This window comes from Colletotrichum aenigma, assembly GCF_013390185.1.
Source record: "Colletotrichum aenigma strain Cg56 chromosome Unknown KSG_Cg56_contig05, whole genome shotgun sequence".
NCBI lineage: Eukaryota > Fungi > Ascomycota > Sordariomycetes > Glomerellales > Glomerellaceae > Colletotrichum > Colletotrichum aenigma.
This window is the reverse complement of record NW_023500911.1, coordinates 3,303,894-3,322,454: the sequence shown is the minus strand read 5'-3', so window position 1 is coordinate 3,322,454 and position 18,561 is coordinate 3,303,894. Positions and strand designations below refer to the sequence as shown.

Here is an 18,561-nt window from a genome sequence, read left to right as displayed (position 1 = left end):
GCCGCTAGAATGGAGGCAACCCGGAGTAAAGAATCGCACATTGAACGCACCGCAAGCGACCCGCGTGATTCAGTGAGAGATCATTTCCGTTCCCTCTACTATGTCCACCAAAGTCCTGCGCTGACGTCGATCAAAGCAAATCCATTCTGTGACTCTGGATCAAATCGGTCAAATTAATGATAACACGCGGCTGTTTCGCCTAGGGATCAGTGACGAGTCAAGCATCAAGGTACGCATCGTGCGGCAACAGAGCGCCAAATGCATCACATCCTTGGCACATGCTGAACCAACTCCAGTTTCTCCCTGGGCAATGGCTTGATACCTTCGTTCCCAACATCCCCAAACCTGGCGGCTTCACCATCACCAGCCCTCCCTCCAAAGCCAGTCTCCCAACCGCGTCATACCTCGAGCTTGCGGTGCAGAGATCAACAAACTCACCGGCCGCCTGGCTTTGGGAGGAGGCATCCATCGGAACTTTAATCAAGGTTCGCGTGGGCGGCGCCTTCGTCTGGCCCCCGCCCGATGTTGATCTCTCATCTGTTCGCCGAATTGTGTTTGTGGCCGGCGGCGTCGGCATCAACCCGTTGATGAGTATTTTAAGCCATTTATCTGAGAAAAATTGTCCATACGACATCCACTTCTTATACTCTGTGAAGGCACCTGATGACCTCGACTCTGAGAAGATTTTATTTGTGGAACGCCTGGCCACCATCTATGGACGAGGGAAGGTCAGCGGCCGTCTGCAGCTGTTTCTGACTGGCTTGAACAAGCCGGTTGACAGGAACGTCCTGTCGTGTAACGAGATGGACGTCGGCTTTCGGCCCCAGCGAATCACTCTGGAGGACATTTCTGCAGCTTTGGGACCAAAGGAGGATCACGGCTCGGCAATAGTGTATGTCTGCGGGGTGCCATCGATGACGGACGAATTCGTCCGTAAGCTCACTTCTTCTAGTGGGCTGGACCTCGGAAGCGATCGAGTGCTCTGCGAAAAGTGGTGGTGATTCATGTGTTTGCTTGCTTTGAGTGCACGCTTTGTTGTGCTACGAACAATTCCACACAGTCGATCGACTAGAGTAAATTCCGCCGCGTACCAATGACCTAATTTCATTACACATCAAGGCCATGGCAACCTTCACCTCCCAAGAAAATTCCGGTTGCACATCACCTGCTGCCTTTGACTAATGTTCCGCCAGGAACCCCTTATCGTATGATAAATGTGACATCGCCACCGCCTTGTCGTCTCTGTGATCAACAACTATATGAAATCATCGTTTTCCCCTCCCAGCGAGAACAAGGTCGTATGCAGAGTCGTTGGCGCGTTGGGTTCATTCAGATTCACCCTGCCTCGTTTGCGGCGCAGTGGTGATGGACTCCTGAACCATTCTCCCTCCGAAATGCTTATGTTGCTAAAGTTCTCAGTGGTCAACGAGCTTCCCTCACCAGGGGCGTCGACATCGAACCCCGAAGCACCTCGCTGACGTGTCGTTCCGACCAAGTATTCCTGCCGCCCAATGTGCTTGAATGCCTTGGAGCCGCCCGAGGAAGGGGGCGTTGTGTCGTAGTCAGAAGGTGACGGGGGTATCGTGGGAGGTGCGGGGAGCGGGCGCAGCGGCTGTTCCGTTCCGCCCGGTTCATTGGAGGCTTGAGGCAAGACAACTCGCCTAGCAACTCCAAGCTCAATCTCGTCGGCCCCGCTCGACTCATCGGCATATGTTTGGAGGGAAGGTGTGACGGAGGGAGCTCGTGATGACTCCAGGGAAGGTCTGCGGATAGGCACTTCAATGTCTGGTAAAGGTGGCAACGGTCTCGCAGGATCTGATACCTTCCTGATATCGCGAGATAGCTTGCTTGGCTGCGGCAGCTCCAGTCGAGCGGGTTTCGGGGGCATTAGCTTGGGTGGTGTAGGAAGCTTGAACGCTTTCTGGTCCCGCCTGTGGCTGCTCTGAGAGACGCCGCTTCCAAAAACAGAACCGTCGGCTGGGTCAAAGGTGAAATTGGTTGTCTCGCTGCTTCTTGCTGGCTCGGCTGGCACGTTGGGGGTGTCTGGCGGGGTTTCCTCTGTGGTTTCTTCAGTGAATCCCGATGATGCAATGAGCTCATTGCAAAGAGATTCTGGCACGAGATTCAATTCCTTCAAATGACACCAAGTACGGTAGAAGAAGCGGAACGTGGCGTATGGTATGTCCACGGCGTCGACAAGACGCCAGTCATAATAAGTCAAGTCTTGGGGCGTCTCAATGAGACCACCCGTAGGAGAGCTGCCACCCAACATGAACATCTTGAACTTGAGTTGCCCGAATAAAATGGGGAAACTTACGTGATTCCGTAGGCGTCCTGGTTTCTGAAATCGGCAAGCTCGGGGGACCTCCTCTTCCTTCCCTTTGAACGAAAGACCTGAAGCTCGACGAGGCCGCCGTCCATGGCGGCAGGCGTATCCTTGCCGGAATGAGGCGTGAAATGGAAGAATCTCTTCTCGACGCCTTCCCGCCTGTAAACCATCCCGCTTTCTCGGTATGTCCATTTATTGTCCGGCACGTACAAGGCGTGGCTGACAATCTCGATGGTGCCGGTCTGTGACTTGATGCCCCACGATGCCACTGGGCGACCGTTCATTACCAGCCTGAAATATAAGTACCTGGCGTCGGCGGGCGGTCTGTTGATTCCATAGCGGAGGTGGAACTGGGCACCTGGGGCGGACGGGATATATACCGTGCTCTGCGCTCGACACTTTTCAGGGGTGGCGTGCAAGCTCGAAGTTGGAGACGACGTTGGGCTGGTCAGCTTCAGTCCACGAAGGCTAACAGAAGACGCGTCTGGGTGAGGAAGTTCGGGTAGAGGAGGCTCGGTGGGATTGAGGACGACAGAGACGTCAATCCCACGAAGAGTTGGCATCTTCTCTGACGGGGAACGCGGCCAAGTAAGGCTGGTCAGTTCCCATGCACGCAGGTGGTGGTGGTGACGCGGGGTTGGGTTTTGGCAGGATTCTCACCATTGAAGAGGTGAGAACGTCAAAGCTATCTTTGGCAGGTACTACTGGCTACCTACCTAGGTCGGCAGACCCTCTGGGCCGCGCTCTCCTTAAGCAGCACCTACCCAGACATCGCTCGCCACCTACCAAAAAAGAATAGACAACTTGTTCGTCGTGCGTTACTCGGGGCGTTTCTATCCCTATTTCGTCCCGGGAATTCAAATGACTGCCTTACACTAAACCCAGCAATTCTTCGCTGCCGAGCGCCTCGATATTTCAAAACATGTGCGGACGGATTCAGACTGAATCCCTCTGTACTTTAACCATTTATCTGCCTCAAGGACATCCGTCCTATACAGATTTGAGCCAGAAGCCCGCCGCTGTTGTCGTCACTAAACCGTATCCGATGATGGTCCTTGGATGGTTGTGTCAGTTTCAAGAACAGTAGCATTCCCAGGTGCGTCGGCATTCTACTGTCACTCGTATACCCGGGTTTCCAACATCGCTAGTTATCGTCACGACGCAAGCCGATGACTTGAAAAGATCGGTGGTTTTTCATTGCTGCGTACAACTGCCACCTGTCCGGTTCGCGCCGTATACATTTCTTTCACTGTGTCGCAAAGCCACCCTTTCTGGTTCAACTCCCCGTCACGGCCTTGGTGTCATCCTCCTTGCCGATAAGTCCCAGATTGCGTATTTGACCGACACTCGGGGAATTGTCTCGTGCGCTGGCTGACTCGGCCTTTCGGTAGGCGGCCTGGAGTGCCCTCGTTCTCGCAGCCTGTTTAACTATGGTGAGCCCTTGGCTGCCCAATCGACGCCAGGTCCCTGGAAACCTACCTCCTTCTTGTGATGCAGACACTCGTAGTAGTCCTCCAGTGCCAGACCACACTTCTTCTTGCCGGAATGGTCCTCGCCAGTGGTGTTCACAACGTAGCAGCCGAGGAGCTCCTGCCAGAAGGGAAAGCACCGCGACGGGCCTATAACGATGATCCCGAGTCAGTAGCGCATCAAAATCTTCGGAACCGAGCACATGCCTCCGTGAAGACCGTATCCAGAGGCCATTATGATTTTGCAGACGCCAATTGGATGGTGGGTGAAGCTCAAGGTCGTCGGAAGGTCGCGGACTCGATCGCGATGTCGAAGTTCTGAAGTGGTGTCTAGCCGAAGAAGGCCGCCACCGCGGCTGCAAGGAAATCTCGTCCTATCAGAAGGTACCTGATTCCAACAGTGATTCCGGAGCCGCGGCGGGTTCACTCGGCTAGCGCGCGTCTAATTCTCCCCGTTTCGATCCCTGTAGACCCACTTGATTATGACGAAGCTAAGGGACCTTGTGCATGTCTGTTACTTTAGAGCTCTACCTGCGTCTCGACACTCGATACGCCGATAACTTGACCCAGCGTAACAAGATCCCCGCGATATCCAAATCTCTCGACCAATACTCCTCCACGGATATGGTCGAAACCCTGCATCATGAGCCGTGTCCTGTACCCGCCAAAGCTGGTGCTGCTGGCTGTCCACCTTGCCATTAACGCCGATATTGACAGCTTGGCCTTTCTCACCTCTCGACACGCCGCCGTCCTGCGCAAAGATGTCGTCCTGCGCATACTCCTAACCTACCTTCCCGAGACGGTCAGGTCCCGCGACTATGTCTCCTTCCTTGAGGAGCTGTCTACGGGGGATTTTGCGGATCGCGAGGCCGCCAGCATGGACTACACTGTTGTCGAGAACCTGTCCGAGGAGGACGCGGCGAAGAAGGTTCGCAAGCTTCGGTTGCTATCCTTGGCATGGGAAGATGCACCGTTTAATACAGAGGACGACCCGATAACGCTTTTCCTCCTCCGAAGAGCCCACCGCGTTGACGAAGAGGCCGGCTTACTTACGCAGCTGCCTGAGCTTCTTGGTCCTTTTCTGCAATACGCTCCAGGCATTCGTCTGTGGATGGTCTCGACATTGCTGCCATTGCTGAGGAGGAATTACGAATACTACCCTGCGGACAGCACACCCTATACCCTTGCCGAGTTTCAGAAGCTACCTGACGGCGCTGCCGTGGACGCTCTCCTATCTCAGACTGGAGTGCGATCCGAGGACCACGCGCTAATCGGCCGGGACTTGAGGGGCCTCCTGGTTCCGTGGCTTCACAATGACGCCCGCTGGAAACAGTCTGAGGATAGTTCCCTGAGCGTATCCACGGACGAAGAACTGCACAGTCCAGGTTGGGAGCGAGCTCTGGAGTGGCTCCTGTCACTGAGTTCGAGTTCCTGGAGGGCAGCCGCCGCGGCCGTTGAGCAGTGGGGAGGTGCTGTAGATGTTGATTTGGGCGACTGTGATGCCATATGGCTCAACGAGCAGCAGCAACAGTACCTTGACCGTCGGTATGCTCGTGCCGTCTTGGCCTGCGCCTACGTCGTCCCCGAGGCCTCTGTCGAAGCACTTGAGGGCGCCCATCAAATGTTGAGAAAAGTCATGGATCTTCTTGGTGAGGATGACACGCTTCCGCTACAGGCCGCAGCAGAGTCCTTGTCCGCGGTGCCTCATCTGGAAGGGGATGGTATCCTACACCACAAAAATACAGCATTCATGCGGGACGATCTGTTGAAGCCGCACAACCCGCTCACTACTCCTTCAAAGAAGGCAACGCACCTGCTGCACGCTATTATTGTTAGTGCATATATACTAACACGACTCGGGCTGGGCTGTACCGTCAAGAGAGCGGGGGATTTGGCGTTTATACAGGACGAACGAGACCAGAATGCCGAAGCCGCGAAGCTAATACACGCCGTTGCGGCACAAGCCCCAAAGCATGACGCGAATTTCTGGATCAAGGCTCGAAACAAATTGCTCTGGCTCCGATGTTGGGGCGTATCGAGTGCAAATGGGCCAGTCGTAGGACTCTTTGCGCGAGTCAAAGCCGAAACTGTTGAGACGGAAATCTTGAAAGCCCTGCTTGCAAGTGGACGTAAGTTGGGATTGAAAAGGGAACACCGGGCTGTCTGCTAAACATGTTCAGGATATCCTCTGGCAAGGTCGCTGTACGAGGACCCTGCCGAGAAACCGTTACCTGCCCAGGTCGTTCAGGAGCTGGTGATTGCGGCAGCTCTCAACGCATATGACAATGCCTCCAATCCTAACCGTACTAGGGGTGGGCTCAAGAAATGCGATGAGATGTGAGTATCACACAGTCCACAACCTGGAATAGCCGCTGACAGTAGCAGCATAAACTCCTTCCCCCTTACCATTCCTGAATCCCTGCCAGAGCGGCGAAAGATCGATGCGCTACTGAAGGCGACACACGCCCTCAGTGATTACCGCCTGGTGCTGAGGCAGGGTGAGCCTTTCAGCCCCGTTGTCCTCCGCGTGCACTCCGACCCGGTCTCCATCATCAGCAAAGTCCTGGAGCAGAATCCGAACAGCTATACACGTATCCAGGACCTCGCAGACATGGGCGTCAATATGGTCCGCGCCGGTCTGGTAGACCGAGTCAAAAAGGGGGCCATTCCTCAGGTTCAGAACGACGAGCAAGCACACATTGATGCCGCGCAGAAACGCATCACGGCCATGTGCATCGAGGCCGCCCTGAAGGAAGACGATTTTGAGACTGCGTACTCCTATGTAGCCAACCGGCTGAGCGGCCGAGCGGACAACTCGGTTTCGAATGCCACAGTCCAGCTTGACGACGACTGGTCCTGGCGAGCAGCGTTGCAAGCAGGCCAGTACATTAGGACGGCAAGAACCGTCCGTCCGACACATCTGGGTAATGCCAGCGGCAACGCTGAGATCAGGCACTTGGAGCACCGCATCGACTGCCTGGCTACTGCGCTTCGCATGGCTCCGCCTTCCCAGCTCCAGGAGATCCTCAAGACCTTCCGGCGCTGCGAGGAGCAGCTCGACTCAGCATTCAAAGAGGAAGCCGCCCGCGAAGCCGCGTTAGACTCCGCTGCTGATGTTGGCTCGCACGGCATGCCTGGAGGATTCGACTCAGGGCCGGCAATCCGGTCCCACAGGCCATACGGCAATCAGTCTCGTTCCACAACGGCGGCGGCCGCCAAGGCAGGCGACGATGCGCCCATGTCGTTGTTCGATCTGTCTCGTGCCACAGCTCGCGCTGCATCGCGCAATTTTTCTGCACTCTCGACTCTGCAGCAGTCTGTAGGCGGCAGCAAGGCGCCGAGCATAGCCGAATCAATCGCGAGCGGTGACGGAGAGGCGCACGACGACCACCCCAGGGCGAGGAAGCGAGATCAGCTTCGTGATGCAGCCATGGGAACCCTGACATCAGGTGTTGGCTGGCTTATTGGTGCACCGGCACCCAGCGACCACCGCACGGCCAGAGACGACTGATTTGGGGGGGGGGGGTCGATTTCATGTAAATTTTTCTACGATTGATGATGAATGATATACTTCCACACGGAACAACTGACAAACCTACTTCCAGCATGATGGCTGGCCCAAGTGTAACTCAGCTTGTGCCACTTGAACCCAAATTCAATTGCGGGTTGAAAGAGCACTGTGTCATGTGTTTCTTGTCTGGTATCAACTTTTTCTAGCCTCTGTGGTGCCTCTCTATAGACAAGAGGGACTATGCTACACTACTTGACATGTGTTTAACCTAGATTGGCGTCAAAACTGTTGCGACCCCTTACCTGAGTGGATTTCATTCGAATTGGCGAGGCATGTCTGTGGTCAAGCTGACTTATCCCTAACCCCAGCATTCCCCCCCCCTGCGATTGGCGAGCATATTCCGACGAAACCTCCCGACGTAGGTTGGCTGCTTTTGCCTTTTTGGAGTCGACGCAGAAGTAGGGACTGCCTTGCTCGGGCATTGTTTGGAACCAATCTACGGGGGGTTCGGTAGCGCCCACTCGGGAACCCGTAGAGCATCTTGAGAATGCTCCGATCAGCGCAGCATCCACAAGTCCTGGACGGGATGACCTGAGTGTGAAGCCCTTGCGATGGCGGCACAAGTTGAACAGGAGTCAAGATGGGGGAAAGTCGTGGTTGGGAGAAGCCACAGCTGGCGGCAAGTATGCAGTTAGTTTCGCTCCTGTTACAATAGGGGTAGATACCTTTGACCAGCGTTCTCTACCGCAAATGTAAATTCAGCCTGCTTTCGTAACAGTCAACGCGAAATGATGCAGAGGGAGCCAAGACTTTGTTGTGCCCGGCGTCGCTGAGGTGCAATGGTGACAAGAGACGAGACAGAGAGCGAATGGCGAAAAAGGGCGTTTCATTTACGACTGGAAAGCTGAAAGTTGGCGTTCAGGCGGCACAGTTACGTTTTAGTTGTTTTAGGGACGCGGTTGTCATTCATGTTGCATTGCTGGTCAACATCTTATCATGCTGAATTTGCATCGAGCCATGCCGGATTTGCGAGGGCGTCTCAAACTCGACTCGACCCCGAAGCGGGATGCGATAGATAATGGTACAAGGTGGAAAATTGGTTTGCGTAAGGGGAACAGCCATAGACCGGCGCGGGCCCATGACTTGGTGTAACGAGAGTGCTGATCCACGAGAGGGTAAAGTGACTTTCACTCTGGCCAAAGCCTGTCGAAGCCTGCCGTTTTGCCGCGTTGATTTTTTGCCAAAGCTACCAGAGAAACCGCCAGACATTCGTCGTCCTGAAACAGCATTACTTGAGAGGAATATGCCGTCTAGTATGGCAATGAATTCTCGCATTTGAGCCGTCATGAGCGAGAATGCCGGGGCTCAGAAAAGGTAAACCACGCAGGCCGAAAACCCCATTTTTTGTGCTTCCATCCCGACTAGTTGTAGTGCACAAGAACTCCATGAGACGCAAGTTTTTGGGATATCCGCCGTAATCGATCGCACTATGAAAGATGGAAGAAGAAGCATCTGTCGATTGCCAAGAAACTTGACGCATCAACAGCATGTGGTGAAAGGTGTAGGAAATCAGCGAGAACCTAGACATGTTAGCAATCAGAGTATGCGGGCGGATAGGTAATCAAATAATCCAACCTCCGTAGGGCTCACGGGCCTCAGAGCGGGCAGGCGCATCGCTGTAACCTGCACCAGCAGCAGGGGCATCGCGAGAACGAGCACCGTCGCGATCAGCGGGCCTGTCGTAGCCGCGCTCACGCTCGTAGCCAGCGCCGCCGCGACGTTCATCAGGGCCACCACGGGCGTAGCGATCACCGCGGTCCTCGCGGCTACCGCCACCACCGTAGCGGTCCACTCGGCCGCCGCCGCCGCTGTAGCTGTCATCGCCACCGCCGCTGCCGCCGCCGCCACCACCGCCGCCGCGGTCGCGTCTCTCGTAGCCACCACGGTCTTCGCGATAGCTGCGGTCGTAGCCTCGGTCCTCACGATAGCCGCGCTCGTAGCCACCGCTGCGGTCGTCGTAGCCGCGTCTGTCGTAGCCACGGTAACGGTAGGGGTCATCGCGGCCGTAGCCGCCGCCACCGCCACCACCTCCGTAGCCGCCTCCGTAACCACCACGACGTCTGTCATCATAGCGGTCGCCAAATCGACCGCCGCCGCGGCCGCCGCCGCCGCCCTCTATTGGATTAAGCGTCAGTAGACTGCTACAAACAAGACATTGACTGGGAAGGCAGGACTTACCACGTTTGGGAGGACCAAAGTACTTGCCCGGGGTGGGAGTGCGAGGACGAGCACGTCGGGCCTTCTCGATGCTGAGAGTACGACCTTCGATCTGCTCTCCCTGCAGACCCTCCTTGGCAGCATCGGCCTGGTCCGAGGTGACCATCTTGACGAAGCCGAAACCACGGGACTCCTTGGTGTGAGGGTCGCGCATGATCTGGCATTTCTCAACCTCACCGTACTTCTCGAACAAACGAGTGACCTCAGACTCGGTCAGACGAGGGTGGATGCCGGTGACGAAGAGGTTGGAGCCAGGGTTGATAGCGCCGTCATCATCGCCACCCTTGGAGCCAGTCTCGTCCTTGTTGCCACTGGAACCAGAGAAGCTTGTCAGTCAAAAAGCGAGAGGGAAAAAAACCAAATTGGCTGAGAAGGACGGAAATTTGCGTACCGGTCGCCGTTACCAGCGGGCGAAGCAGAGCGACGGCGTCCAGAGTCGCCATCATCGCGGATGGGACGAGGGGAAACGCTGCGGTTGTCGCGCTCGTAACGAGGAGCCTCGTCTGCAGGGCGTGAATCTGTCAGTGCCGAATTGGTTTGAGGGCGACGGGCAGCATCGAGATAAAACGAACCATCGTAGCGGTCGCCATTGGCGGCCTCGTAATCCATGGATGTGGTAGCCATGTTGAGTGATGCTGTTCCGTCGACTGTAAAAACGTCGGTGTTTGGGTGTTGGTAGCTGGGGGAAGCTGGCCAGCGACGCGATCACTGGTGACTGACGCAGACTCTTCTGTTGTGATGGCAGATTGGTCAGAACAGAGGGATAGAATCAGGCTGGAGCCTCAATCGAGGTTAGGGGGAGAGAGGAAGAAAAAAAAAAAAGTCGACAAGACGGGACGGGACGAATGAAATAGAAAGGGAAGAATTACGGTCGCCGATAAGTAATTAGATGCGTTTAGCGAAAAGCATCAATCGGGAGGAAGGACGCGGCGTGGAGATGCCAGGTAGGAAAGAGGAAGAGTGAGTGATGTGAAGGAGAGGAAAAGGCGTCGGAAGGTCGAGGCGTGGGTGGGATGGGATACGACGAAGGAGCGTGTGCGTGCGTGCCTTGGGGCGCGCGTGGTCAATTGTATGGTACCGTCTTACCGTCAGGTACTACTGGTAGTAGAAGCCTAGTGCTGAGTTGGGGGGTGCTGTTGGTAGTCTAGACTGGACAGTATCCGTACACTTCCTACTTTACCAAGGTAAGGTACTCAGGGTGTCAGTCAGGGAAGGCACAGACGACCCGTGGATGCAAGCAATAGGCAGCCTGGAGCAGGTGAGGCGGACCAGCAGGCTAGGCAGGTGCAGACAGGGCTAGAGTTTTGGTCCTGAGGAAAAGAAAGACAGGGCGGGCAGAAGGAGCAGCAGCAGCAAGAGCAGAGCAGGCAACGCCAGCGAACAGGGGAGGCGAGAAAAGACTGCTCTGTGATTGATTGATTGACTGTGACTGCAGCCGGGGAAGGGTGGGAACCGTACGAAGAAAAATTTGGGAAAGGGAAAGCTGCAGCCGTGCGCGGAGGAGCCCAGCGTGCCTGTGTCCTCTCCCTGTGTTCGCTGACCAGTCAGAAGCTACGACAGTCCCCTCCCCTGCGTGAGCCTGCTTTGAAGCGAATGCCCCATGTTGATTTGGCGAGATTTAGCATATGACTACTCCATAATCAGTCTAGCTCTTTGTTTTCTTCCCAACGCGCACGAGCCAACTGTGCTTGCAGGTCGATACTAGGTAGGCAGACGGCGATACACACCTCCTAAGCTGCACTTTTGCTGGCCTACACATGGCACCTCATTATCTACCAGACTGCCACCAAGTGCTGCGGAGCCGACTGCCCTTACGACGTAGACCCACAGCTTTAACAATTCGGGATGGCGAAGGCAAACAGGCGTAATACTGCTTGACCTGCCGTCCTGGCGTGCGATGTTTCTAGACCACGGGCCCAGACCTTGATGTCCAAAGGTAAATGTCGGCATGCGTGTTCAACCCCAGACCAAATCATACATCAAACCAAAATCGATAGAGTTGACGGGACATCCTGTGAACACAACCTTAGGCGAATGGCCTTTGAGCTCCCTCAACGTCCTGCATTATGCATTCACTCGCAATGGTGTTTGTTTGTGTGATGCGCAACTGCTCTTCTAATGCAAGGCACTTTTTATGGGTTGATGGACGACCGAGGCCCAATCGAATTGATATTCGGCTATTGATACTCCGACTACGTTTGCGTTTCTGGTCTCATTGGATTACGAGCTCTACAAGTCTTCCATCACTGGTAGTTGCTCAACGTCCCCTCCCTCGACAGCCTCTACCTCGAGAGCCCTACGGACATCTATTTCCGTGAACGCCCCCGGCTCATCTAAGAAGCTGAGACCTTCGACTGCCTTTCCTCCACATGCTCTCTCCAATGCCAGGAAGGCAAAGTGGCCCCCAACAACAGGTCTGGCCATAAAATGTGGCCCGGGCCATCCACCAGTGCCCTCCGTCTCGTACAGGTCGGTCATAGGTCGGTCTACGATGGCTTTGTTAGCATGTCTCAGGCTCGGTCATCAAATACTGCCCTCTTACCAGTTGTCGTCTCGTTGACCCATCCTGCGATACTCTGAAGTATCTCAGTGCGAGTTTTCTTGCTCGTGACGGCCGCGGCGAAGAATTGCCAGTCGCTCTTCGTATACAGATGACGGCTGTCCAGCGGAAGGCCGTAATGCTGCAGAACCGCATGGTACCAGTTGCTCTGCATGCTGTAGACCTGGTCCGGGATGAAAGACGTCTGAGAGCCCATACTCAAGGTCCTTTGCAACCACTCCGCGATACGTCCACCCCGTAATGCCGCCTTTCGTTCTGGCAAGTGGAAGCAAAGCAGAGAGTCTGCGTAGAGGTTGTAGATGGTCGTCCAAGAGCCGTACCACGTGTACGCCAGCTTGGCGTGGGAGCCGTCTCTTGAGATTCCGAAGCCTTGCCATTGTTCAATGTAGTCGCTGGCGATGTCCGAGTAGTACTTGGAGTCATCCGTCTTCCCCAAGACGTCGGCGATCTCGGCCATGGCCTTGATCCCAATGATGCCTTTCAAGGCGAGGTTTGTTTGATTGGCAAGCCAGCCGGCAAAATCATCAGTGCAGAGCTGGTTGGCTGGGATGAGCGACTCGCGAACGAGATATCCCGTCCACTTGGTCCAAAGTTCGTAAGACCTGGACACCCACTTTTCAGCCTCCTTGGCTCCTCTGAAGGCAGTGACAGCTGATGAACGATCCATGCCATAGACATCGGGAGACAGCGCCAAAGGTCGCCCGCCGGAGTTCTTGGGGTCCAACAACGTTAGTGGATCAGCAAGACCATCAACGGACTGGATGAACGCCGGCTGAGTGTCGTACTTGAAGGCGTTGACAAGGGCCAAACCCATGATGAGCATGTTTCCGCACTCCTCCACGGGCATGTACTCATCTTTGCCATCGGGGTGTCCAGTAGCATTGGGGAAATGTGAGCCCAAATCATGCATACTGTAGTCATTCGGGTATTGGCCGCTCAGTTGATGTTCCAAAAGAGGTTCGAGAAGGTAAGCAAGCCAGCGAGGATTCGTGTACAGGAAGAATGGGAATGCTGGGAAGATGACGTCTACAGTCTGGAAGTTCCCGTTTGAAGATATTTCCTTTAGGAACAGGATGGGGTCATCAGGAGTTCCTGAGAACTGGGTTGCACCGAGGACTTGGCGGGCAGACAGCGCAGCAATGTCTTGGTAGTCCTGGGAGCCGGAGGCAAAAGCGTCAACGGCCAGCTGGTCCGAATAGTTTCTTGCCAGAAGGTTGGCGACGGCAAAGTCATCATAGTGGTATTGGATCAGCTCGGGTGAGGTTGCAAAGTAGAAAGACCACAGAGGCCTCATCTGCGTCAACCCTCTGGCGGCTGCAAACTGGACAACTGGATCTTGAACAAGGGCGAAAGTGAACAACACGCTGTCTGTCGATGAAAGACCGGCCCCCGTGTTGTTACTCAGGTGGAATGTCTTGGCAAAGGCAAACACCGGCTCCTCGTCCATGATCTTCCGGTACAAAGTATCTACCTCGTTCTTCAAATTGCCTTTGGTCGCAAAGTGCTGTCGCAGGATTCCAGACGTCCCTGATTGGTGGTAGACGTCGGCGGGGCCAGTGAAATGCAGCGTTCCCCATTCTGCGTGGTCGGCGAACTCGGTAAGAAGTTGTTGTGTTTGCCTTGAGACCTGCCAGGTCTTCAGGACCGCACCTTGCTCCTTGGCGCCTTGGGGCTTGAGGAGGTCCCAGACAATCTTGTTGTCCCGGTTGCCGCTCACCCACTCGCCATTCAAATCCGTGTAGATATTGATATCGAAGGACCCCTCGGCATGGATTGTCAGATACGCAGCAGGTACGGATTGGCGGAAGGTTGACGTGGGCGTGATTGGGGACAGAAACGAAAGGACGATTTTGACCGGCGCCGAAGACCCCCTTGGCGGGGCAATCGAGTACGACAGATTCGTGGTCGAAGCATCAAACGTAGCGCCTAGGTATGTTGGGAAGGCTATATTGTAGTTTCGGGAAGAATGTTAGTTCAAGGTGTTGTCACGTCCGCAAGCAGGTCAAACACACTTGGAAGACGAGGACAAGGAGTCTTGGGGTCGTCCGAGCAGCGGATAAACAGTATTGGACTCTGGAACAGATGCCATGACGGAGAAGCCGACCTGGAGCGCGGTTCAAAGTCAGCAACACGTATGTTTGACGAAGACTGTGGCTCTAGAGCTCACGCTGCTCCCGGTCCAGAACATGGGCCAATGTTCCCAAGGCGCATCGCGGGCGTTGCCCAACCAAGTGCTGAGGTACGGGTTGCGGACAATCAGCGGAAGAACGGGAGGCGTCAAAGTAGAGGCGCCGACCGTCACGGCGACGGCCAGGAGTGAGAATAGCTGCATGGCGAAGAGATCGTTTCGAGACCGGCTCCAGAGACAGTCGAACACCGCTCGCCACGGTAATCACGAAGAAGAAGATTAAAAGATACGGCTCAGAATATTGTAGGGAGCTCGTCTCTCGTCTGCTGTATAAATAACAGAAATGCCGGAGGCCGCACAATGTTAAGGACCCTGGAAGAGGAGATGCAGCGTCAGGTCAGGTGAGGCGGCGAGAGGGAAAATCAGGAGATGGGCTCGGACAAGATGCAAACCCTTCCCTCTCTCGGTTTTACCGCAACTCGAAGGGAGTGGTCGTCTTTAGCCCAGTTTTGGGATGGCACGGGAACAGTTGGAGAAATCTGGGGTAGGAGCTGCATCCCGTCACAGGTAAAGGAGCATGGCGAGGTGCAAGAGCCGGCGCAGAGCTGGGCACCATGTACGTCAGGATGGCGGGTCAGGTGGGGGAGAGCAAGGCTGGGCTCGCTGCAGCTCCCGTCCTCCGACTCCACGGGCACCAATCAAACACGAACTGCCGCGCCACGAGCCCCTGTGATATGGGGGGCTGCGGGGTCTGCTTTTGCGGGGTTCCATTCACCACACACAAACAACCGAAGTGTTCTGTGGGAGCTGATCTTATATCAGGTCTCCCGTCAGGTCATGCCCAGCGCGCAAAAAGGACAACCCGCCCACTCACTAAGTAAATGTCTGGCTACAAAGGTTGTGTTGGGTTGGCCACGTTTTTAGACTCCCGATGCCAGCATGCTGTCTGTGCGAGTCTATGAAGGCCGCCGGCTGTCAACTCAACTTCAGATACGCCCTCATTCTTGAAGGGAAAAGGCAACCAACCACTGGAACTCTCACACGGGACGAAGGATCGGCAAAGTTGGCAGGCACTTACTTAACCTGGGATCTGCTGTCCTTCCCACTCTTGCTCGCCCGTCTAACTGCGAGAGCAACTCAGCCGACACAGAGAAGCTTGGCCCGCACCCGTGAAGTCGCAAACGTCTTGACGGGACGATATTTTTCACGAGCTTCGGGGTCGAACAGCCATCCTGAGCACTGCGATTACCCCAGACCCTCGCCTTCCTCGGTCCGGGTCAAGTGTGTGCGAACACATCCGTCTTAGTCAGTGCCGACGTCTTGTGATTGGTGGCGGCTTAGCATCGGATCCACGGGATATTAGGCCGTGTCCCTCACGATGCGACCCAGCTTTGGGATACCCAATTTGTCCACACGACACCCTCTCGACTCAACGATTTGGAACTCTTAGCGGCATCTATTCGCAGGTCTTCATATACAAGTAGAGCCACTGCAATGGCATCACTCGAAGGAAAGGTCTATGCCTTTACCGGCGGTGCCAGTGGCATCGGCCTAGCCACGGCAAAGATCGTTGCCAAGCGAGGGGCAACTGTGTGTCTTGCCGACGTCGACCCCGATGCCCTGAAAGAGGCTGAGGCCTATTTTTCAGAGCAAAAGATGCCATTTTCGGTAACGAGGGTGGACGTTTCGAAAAAGGATCAAGTCGAAGGTTGGATAAGCGGTATCATCGCGCAGTTTGGCCGTCTGGACGGAGCGGCCAACGTCGCAGGCGTCATAGGCAAGCACCACGGCATCCGGGCTGTCGCGGACCTAGAGGATGAGGAATGGGACAAGATCATTGCTGTCAACTTGACGGGGTGCATGTACTGCCTCAGGGCGGAATTAAGAAATGTAGTGGACGGCGGCTCGATTGTCAATGTGGCCTCGATACATGGCGTCAAAGGTACGCTGTCATTTCTTTGAGGGACCCATTGCAGGAGACTCGTCTGACAAGCCGACTGCCTAGGTTTCGCCAAACACGGCGCATATGACGCCAGCAAACATGGTGTAATTGGTCTTACCCGCGCGGCGGCCAACGAGAACGGAGGTCGCGAGGTGCGGGTCAATGCCGTAGCTCCCGGGGCCATCTACACGCCGCTGATGGAGAAGGCCTGGAAGTTCCACAACCGCCCGTCGGACGCCGAGTTCGATGAGCCGACGGCATTCCAACGCCAGGGTACCGCGGAGGAGTGCGGAAACGTCATCGCATTCTTGCTCGGCCCAGAGAGCTCTTTCGTAAGCGGCAGCGTCTATAACGTCGATGGTGCGTGGCTTTGAGCGGGCGATGGCACGTTGCGCTGATCTGAGGTGCAGGCGGGTTGTGCCGGAGAAGATGGTCCAAGTTCTCACCAAACATCGGATGGATCAACCTCGTGCTTCTCTCCGTCGTCTCTTACATGCTGGAGCTTGATGTCCCTCTTCATGGGTTTTCTCATATCGAACGCGTCCTCGCTGTCGAGCGTAGGATCCGTAGCATGGTCGCCATAGTAGTCCTTGACCACGCGAAAGACGCTGTAACCCAAGTTCTTGTAAAACGTAATGGCCTTGTGATTGCTGGTGCGAACGAACAAGTCGACGAACCAAGCATCGTTTGCGTCGGCGGCGGCCTCCAACTGCTCACAGAGTATCTTGCCAATGCCCAGCCTTCTCGCTTCGGGCGCGACGGTGAGGGCAGTAATGTGAGCATGCCAGGGGAGGTAGTGCTCCGAGAACTTGTAGACATCGGGCGAAGATTCGAGCTTGCCCATGACTGGGTATCATGTCAGATGGGTCCACCATGCCTTTGGCAGTGTTGTTGTTGACGTACTGTAGCCGATGATATTTCCATTCATGTCCTCGCAAACCTGGAACATGGAAGGCCACTTTGCGTGATACTGGAGGTAGAACGCCAATTCGTACGTCTCGGTCAGAGGATCGAGGTTGCATTTGGAGAACTTGTTGACATCGTCGGGGCGGAAACGACGAAAGGTGGCCATGACTGCGGAACCGGACCGCGAACTTGGAGTCGGAACTATCGAGGAGTGTCTGCGCCAGGAAGTGGCTGTGGGTGGTGATGGTCAGACTCCAACTGTGATAAAGCTGCAGGGTGTACAGCTGAAGAGTTAGGCATGAATGGAGCGCGAGGGCCGGACAAAGACAAAGGGTCCGCGAAAGCAGCGCCGGCAACCAAATGTTTTTGGTTCGGACAGTGTTGGTAGACCACAACGATAACAGCCGTGTCCATGAATCTCAAAGAAGTGGAGGGGGAGGGGTTTTCTGTGCTGACATAATAAGGTGTGCAACGGCGCCTTAGGTACTTAGGTAAGGAACCTTGCCTACCTTACCAAGGTAGGTACCTACCCGGGAGGGGGGGGGGGGGTCTGGCACGTTATGTTCCCTCAATACTCTGTTCGCACGTTAGTATAATAAGTAAGTGTTAGTGTGCTAAGGTAGGTAGGCGTAAAGCAGGGCGTAAGGTAAGTACACTTACTTATAGTGCTTAGTACCCTTAGGGCTTTATAAACTAGCACCTAAGCCTACTTAAAAAGGTTAGTACTTAGACTCTATTAAATAATATAATATACTATAGCTATAAAACTATATAAAATATCATAAAAGTCTTAAGTTTAAATATAAAAATAAAAACTTTTATTCTCTTAAACTTACTTAATTTCTAGCTATAAAGTGAATTACCTCTTTTTTTTTAATTTTTATTTATTTTAATATTATACTATTTGTAGTAAGTATTTATATATAGTATTATAGCTTATAATAATATTATACTATTTATAGTTAGTTCATAACTAAGTGTAAGCATAATGCTAAATTTTCAACATACTGCGAACAGACTGCCTTCATTCTGCTAGCGCACCCCCCCCCCCCCCCCCCCTCCCTCCCCCTTAGGTACAGCTCTGGAAAGCGGGCACCTATGCAGGGACCGTGTGCTAAGGAGCTGACAGATGCCCTAAACGGCCTGGATACCGGGCCCTGGATGGGAAAAGCCCGTCTGGCCACAGGGGACCCAGACGCAGGAGTCAGCAGCGTGGCACAGGCTACATACCTTAGGTTACCTAGGTAAGGTAGGTAGGTACCCAAGGTAGGTGAGTGCTTTACCTAGGTAGATTCACCTTACAGAGAAAGGTAGGTACATTTCAGTTACACCACAGGGCAGCGGTCGGTGTCTCACATCAAACTGGCGATCCAGCAAGTCGGCATCTCGGCCTCCTTTTTTTTTCTCTTTTTTTCTTCTCCTTCCCTTCCCCTCTGCCT

General features: G+C 54.6%; 8 protein-coding genes across 8 annotated transcripts; 3 read left to right on the top strand and 5 right to left on the bottom strand.

Moving 5' to 3' along the window:
* Window positions 1–9: 9 nt before the first annotated feature.
* oxnad1 (Oxidoreductase NAD-binding domain-containing protein 1) lies at window positions 10–1,001 on the top strand (the record flags this gene model as incomplete). The annotated part of the gene is made up of 4 exons (XM_037323797.1): window positions 10–72; window positions 137–229; window positions 297–892; window positions 953–1,001. 4 exons carry the CDS (start codon window positions 10–12, stop codon window positions 999–1,001), a joined length of 801 nt encoding a protein of 266 aa, XP_037178591.1.
* Window positions 1,002–1,255: 254 nt separating this feature from the next.
* Window positions 1,256–2,892, bottom strand: CGCA056_v008549 (uncharacterized protein; the record flags this gene model as incomplete). Its single annotated transcript, XM_037323796.1, has 2 exons — window positions 1,256–2,258; window positions 2,318–2,892. 2 exons carry the CDS (start codon window positions 2,890–2,892, stop codon window positions 1,256–1,258), a joined length of 1,578 nt encoding a protein of 525 aa, XP_037177383.1.
* A 713-nt stretch (window positions 2,893–3,605) lies between these two features.
* CGCA056_v008548 (NADH dehydrogenase [ubiquinone] iron-sulfur protein 5-A) lies at window positions 3,606–4,033 on the bottom strand (the record flags this gene model as incomplete). Its single annotated transcript, XM_037323795.1, has 3 exons — window positions 3,606–3,749; window positions 3,809–3,948; window positions 4,018–4,033. The coding sequence occupies 3 exons, from the start codon at window positions 4,031–4,033 to the stop codon at window positions 3,606–3,608; spliced, it is 300 nt and encodes a 99-aa protein (XP_037177381.1).
* A 408-nt stretch (window positions 4,034–4,441) lies between these two features.
* Window positions 4,442–7,309, top strand: sec39 (Protein transport protein sec39; the record flags this gene model as incomplete). The annotated part of the gene is made up of 3 exons (XM_037323794.1): window positions 4,442–5,927; window positions 5,979–6,135; window positions 6,184–7,309. 3 exons carry the CDS (start codon window positions 4,442–4,444, stop codon window positions 7,307–7,309), a joined length of 2,769 nt encoding a protein of 922 aa, XP_037177389.1.
* A 1,621-nt stretch (window positions 7,310–8,930) lies between these two features.
* On the bottom strand, window positions 8,931–10,210 carry CGCA056_v008546 (putative RNA-binding protein; the record flags this gene model as incomplete). Its single annotated transcript, XM_037323793.1, has 4 exons — window positions 8,931–9,484; window positions 9,548–9,897; window positions 9,978–10,089; window positions 10,159–10,210. 4 exons carry the CDS (start codon window positions 10,208–10,210, stop codon window positions 8,931–8,933), a joined length of 1,068 nt encoding a protein of 355 aa, XP_037177388.1.
* A 1,605-nt stretch (window positions 10,211–11,815) lies between these two features.
* On the bottom strand, window positions 11,816–14,478 carry CGCA056_v008545 (putative glutaminase; the record flags this gene model as incomplete). Its single annotated transcript, XM_037323792.1, has 4 exons — window positions 11,816–12,072; window positions 12,129–14,090; window positions 14,157–14,250; window positions 14,314–14,478. 4 exons carry the CDS (start codon window positions 14,476–14,478, stop codon window positions 11,816–11,818), a joined length of 2,478 nt encoding a protein of 825 aa, XP_037177390.1.
* A 1,290-nt stretch (window positions 14,479–15,768) lies between these two features.
* Window positions 15,769–16,590, top strand: lvr-4 (Levodione reductase; the record flags this gene model as incomplete). The annotated part of the gene is made up of 2 exons (XM_037323791.1): window positions 15,769–16,216; window positions 16,280–16,590. 2 exons carry the CDS (start codon window positions 15,769–15,771, stop codon window positions 16,588–16,590), a joined length of 759 nt encoding a protein of 252 aa, XP_037177449.1.
* A 68-nt stretch (window positions 16,591–16,658) lies between these two features.
* naa20 (N-terminal acetyltransferase B complex catalytic subunit naa20) lies at window positions 16,659–17,288 on the bottom strand (the record flags this gene model as incomplete). Its single annotated transcript, XM_037323790.1, has 2 exons — window positions 16,659–17,062; window positions 17,120–17,288. 2 exons carry the CDS (start codon window positions 17,286–17,288, stop codon window positions 16,659–16,661), a joined length of 573 nt encoding a protein of 190 aa, XP_037177385.1.
* Between the last annotated feature and the right edge of the window lie 1,273 nt (window positions 17,289–18,561).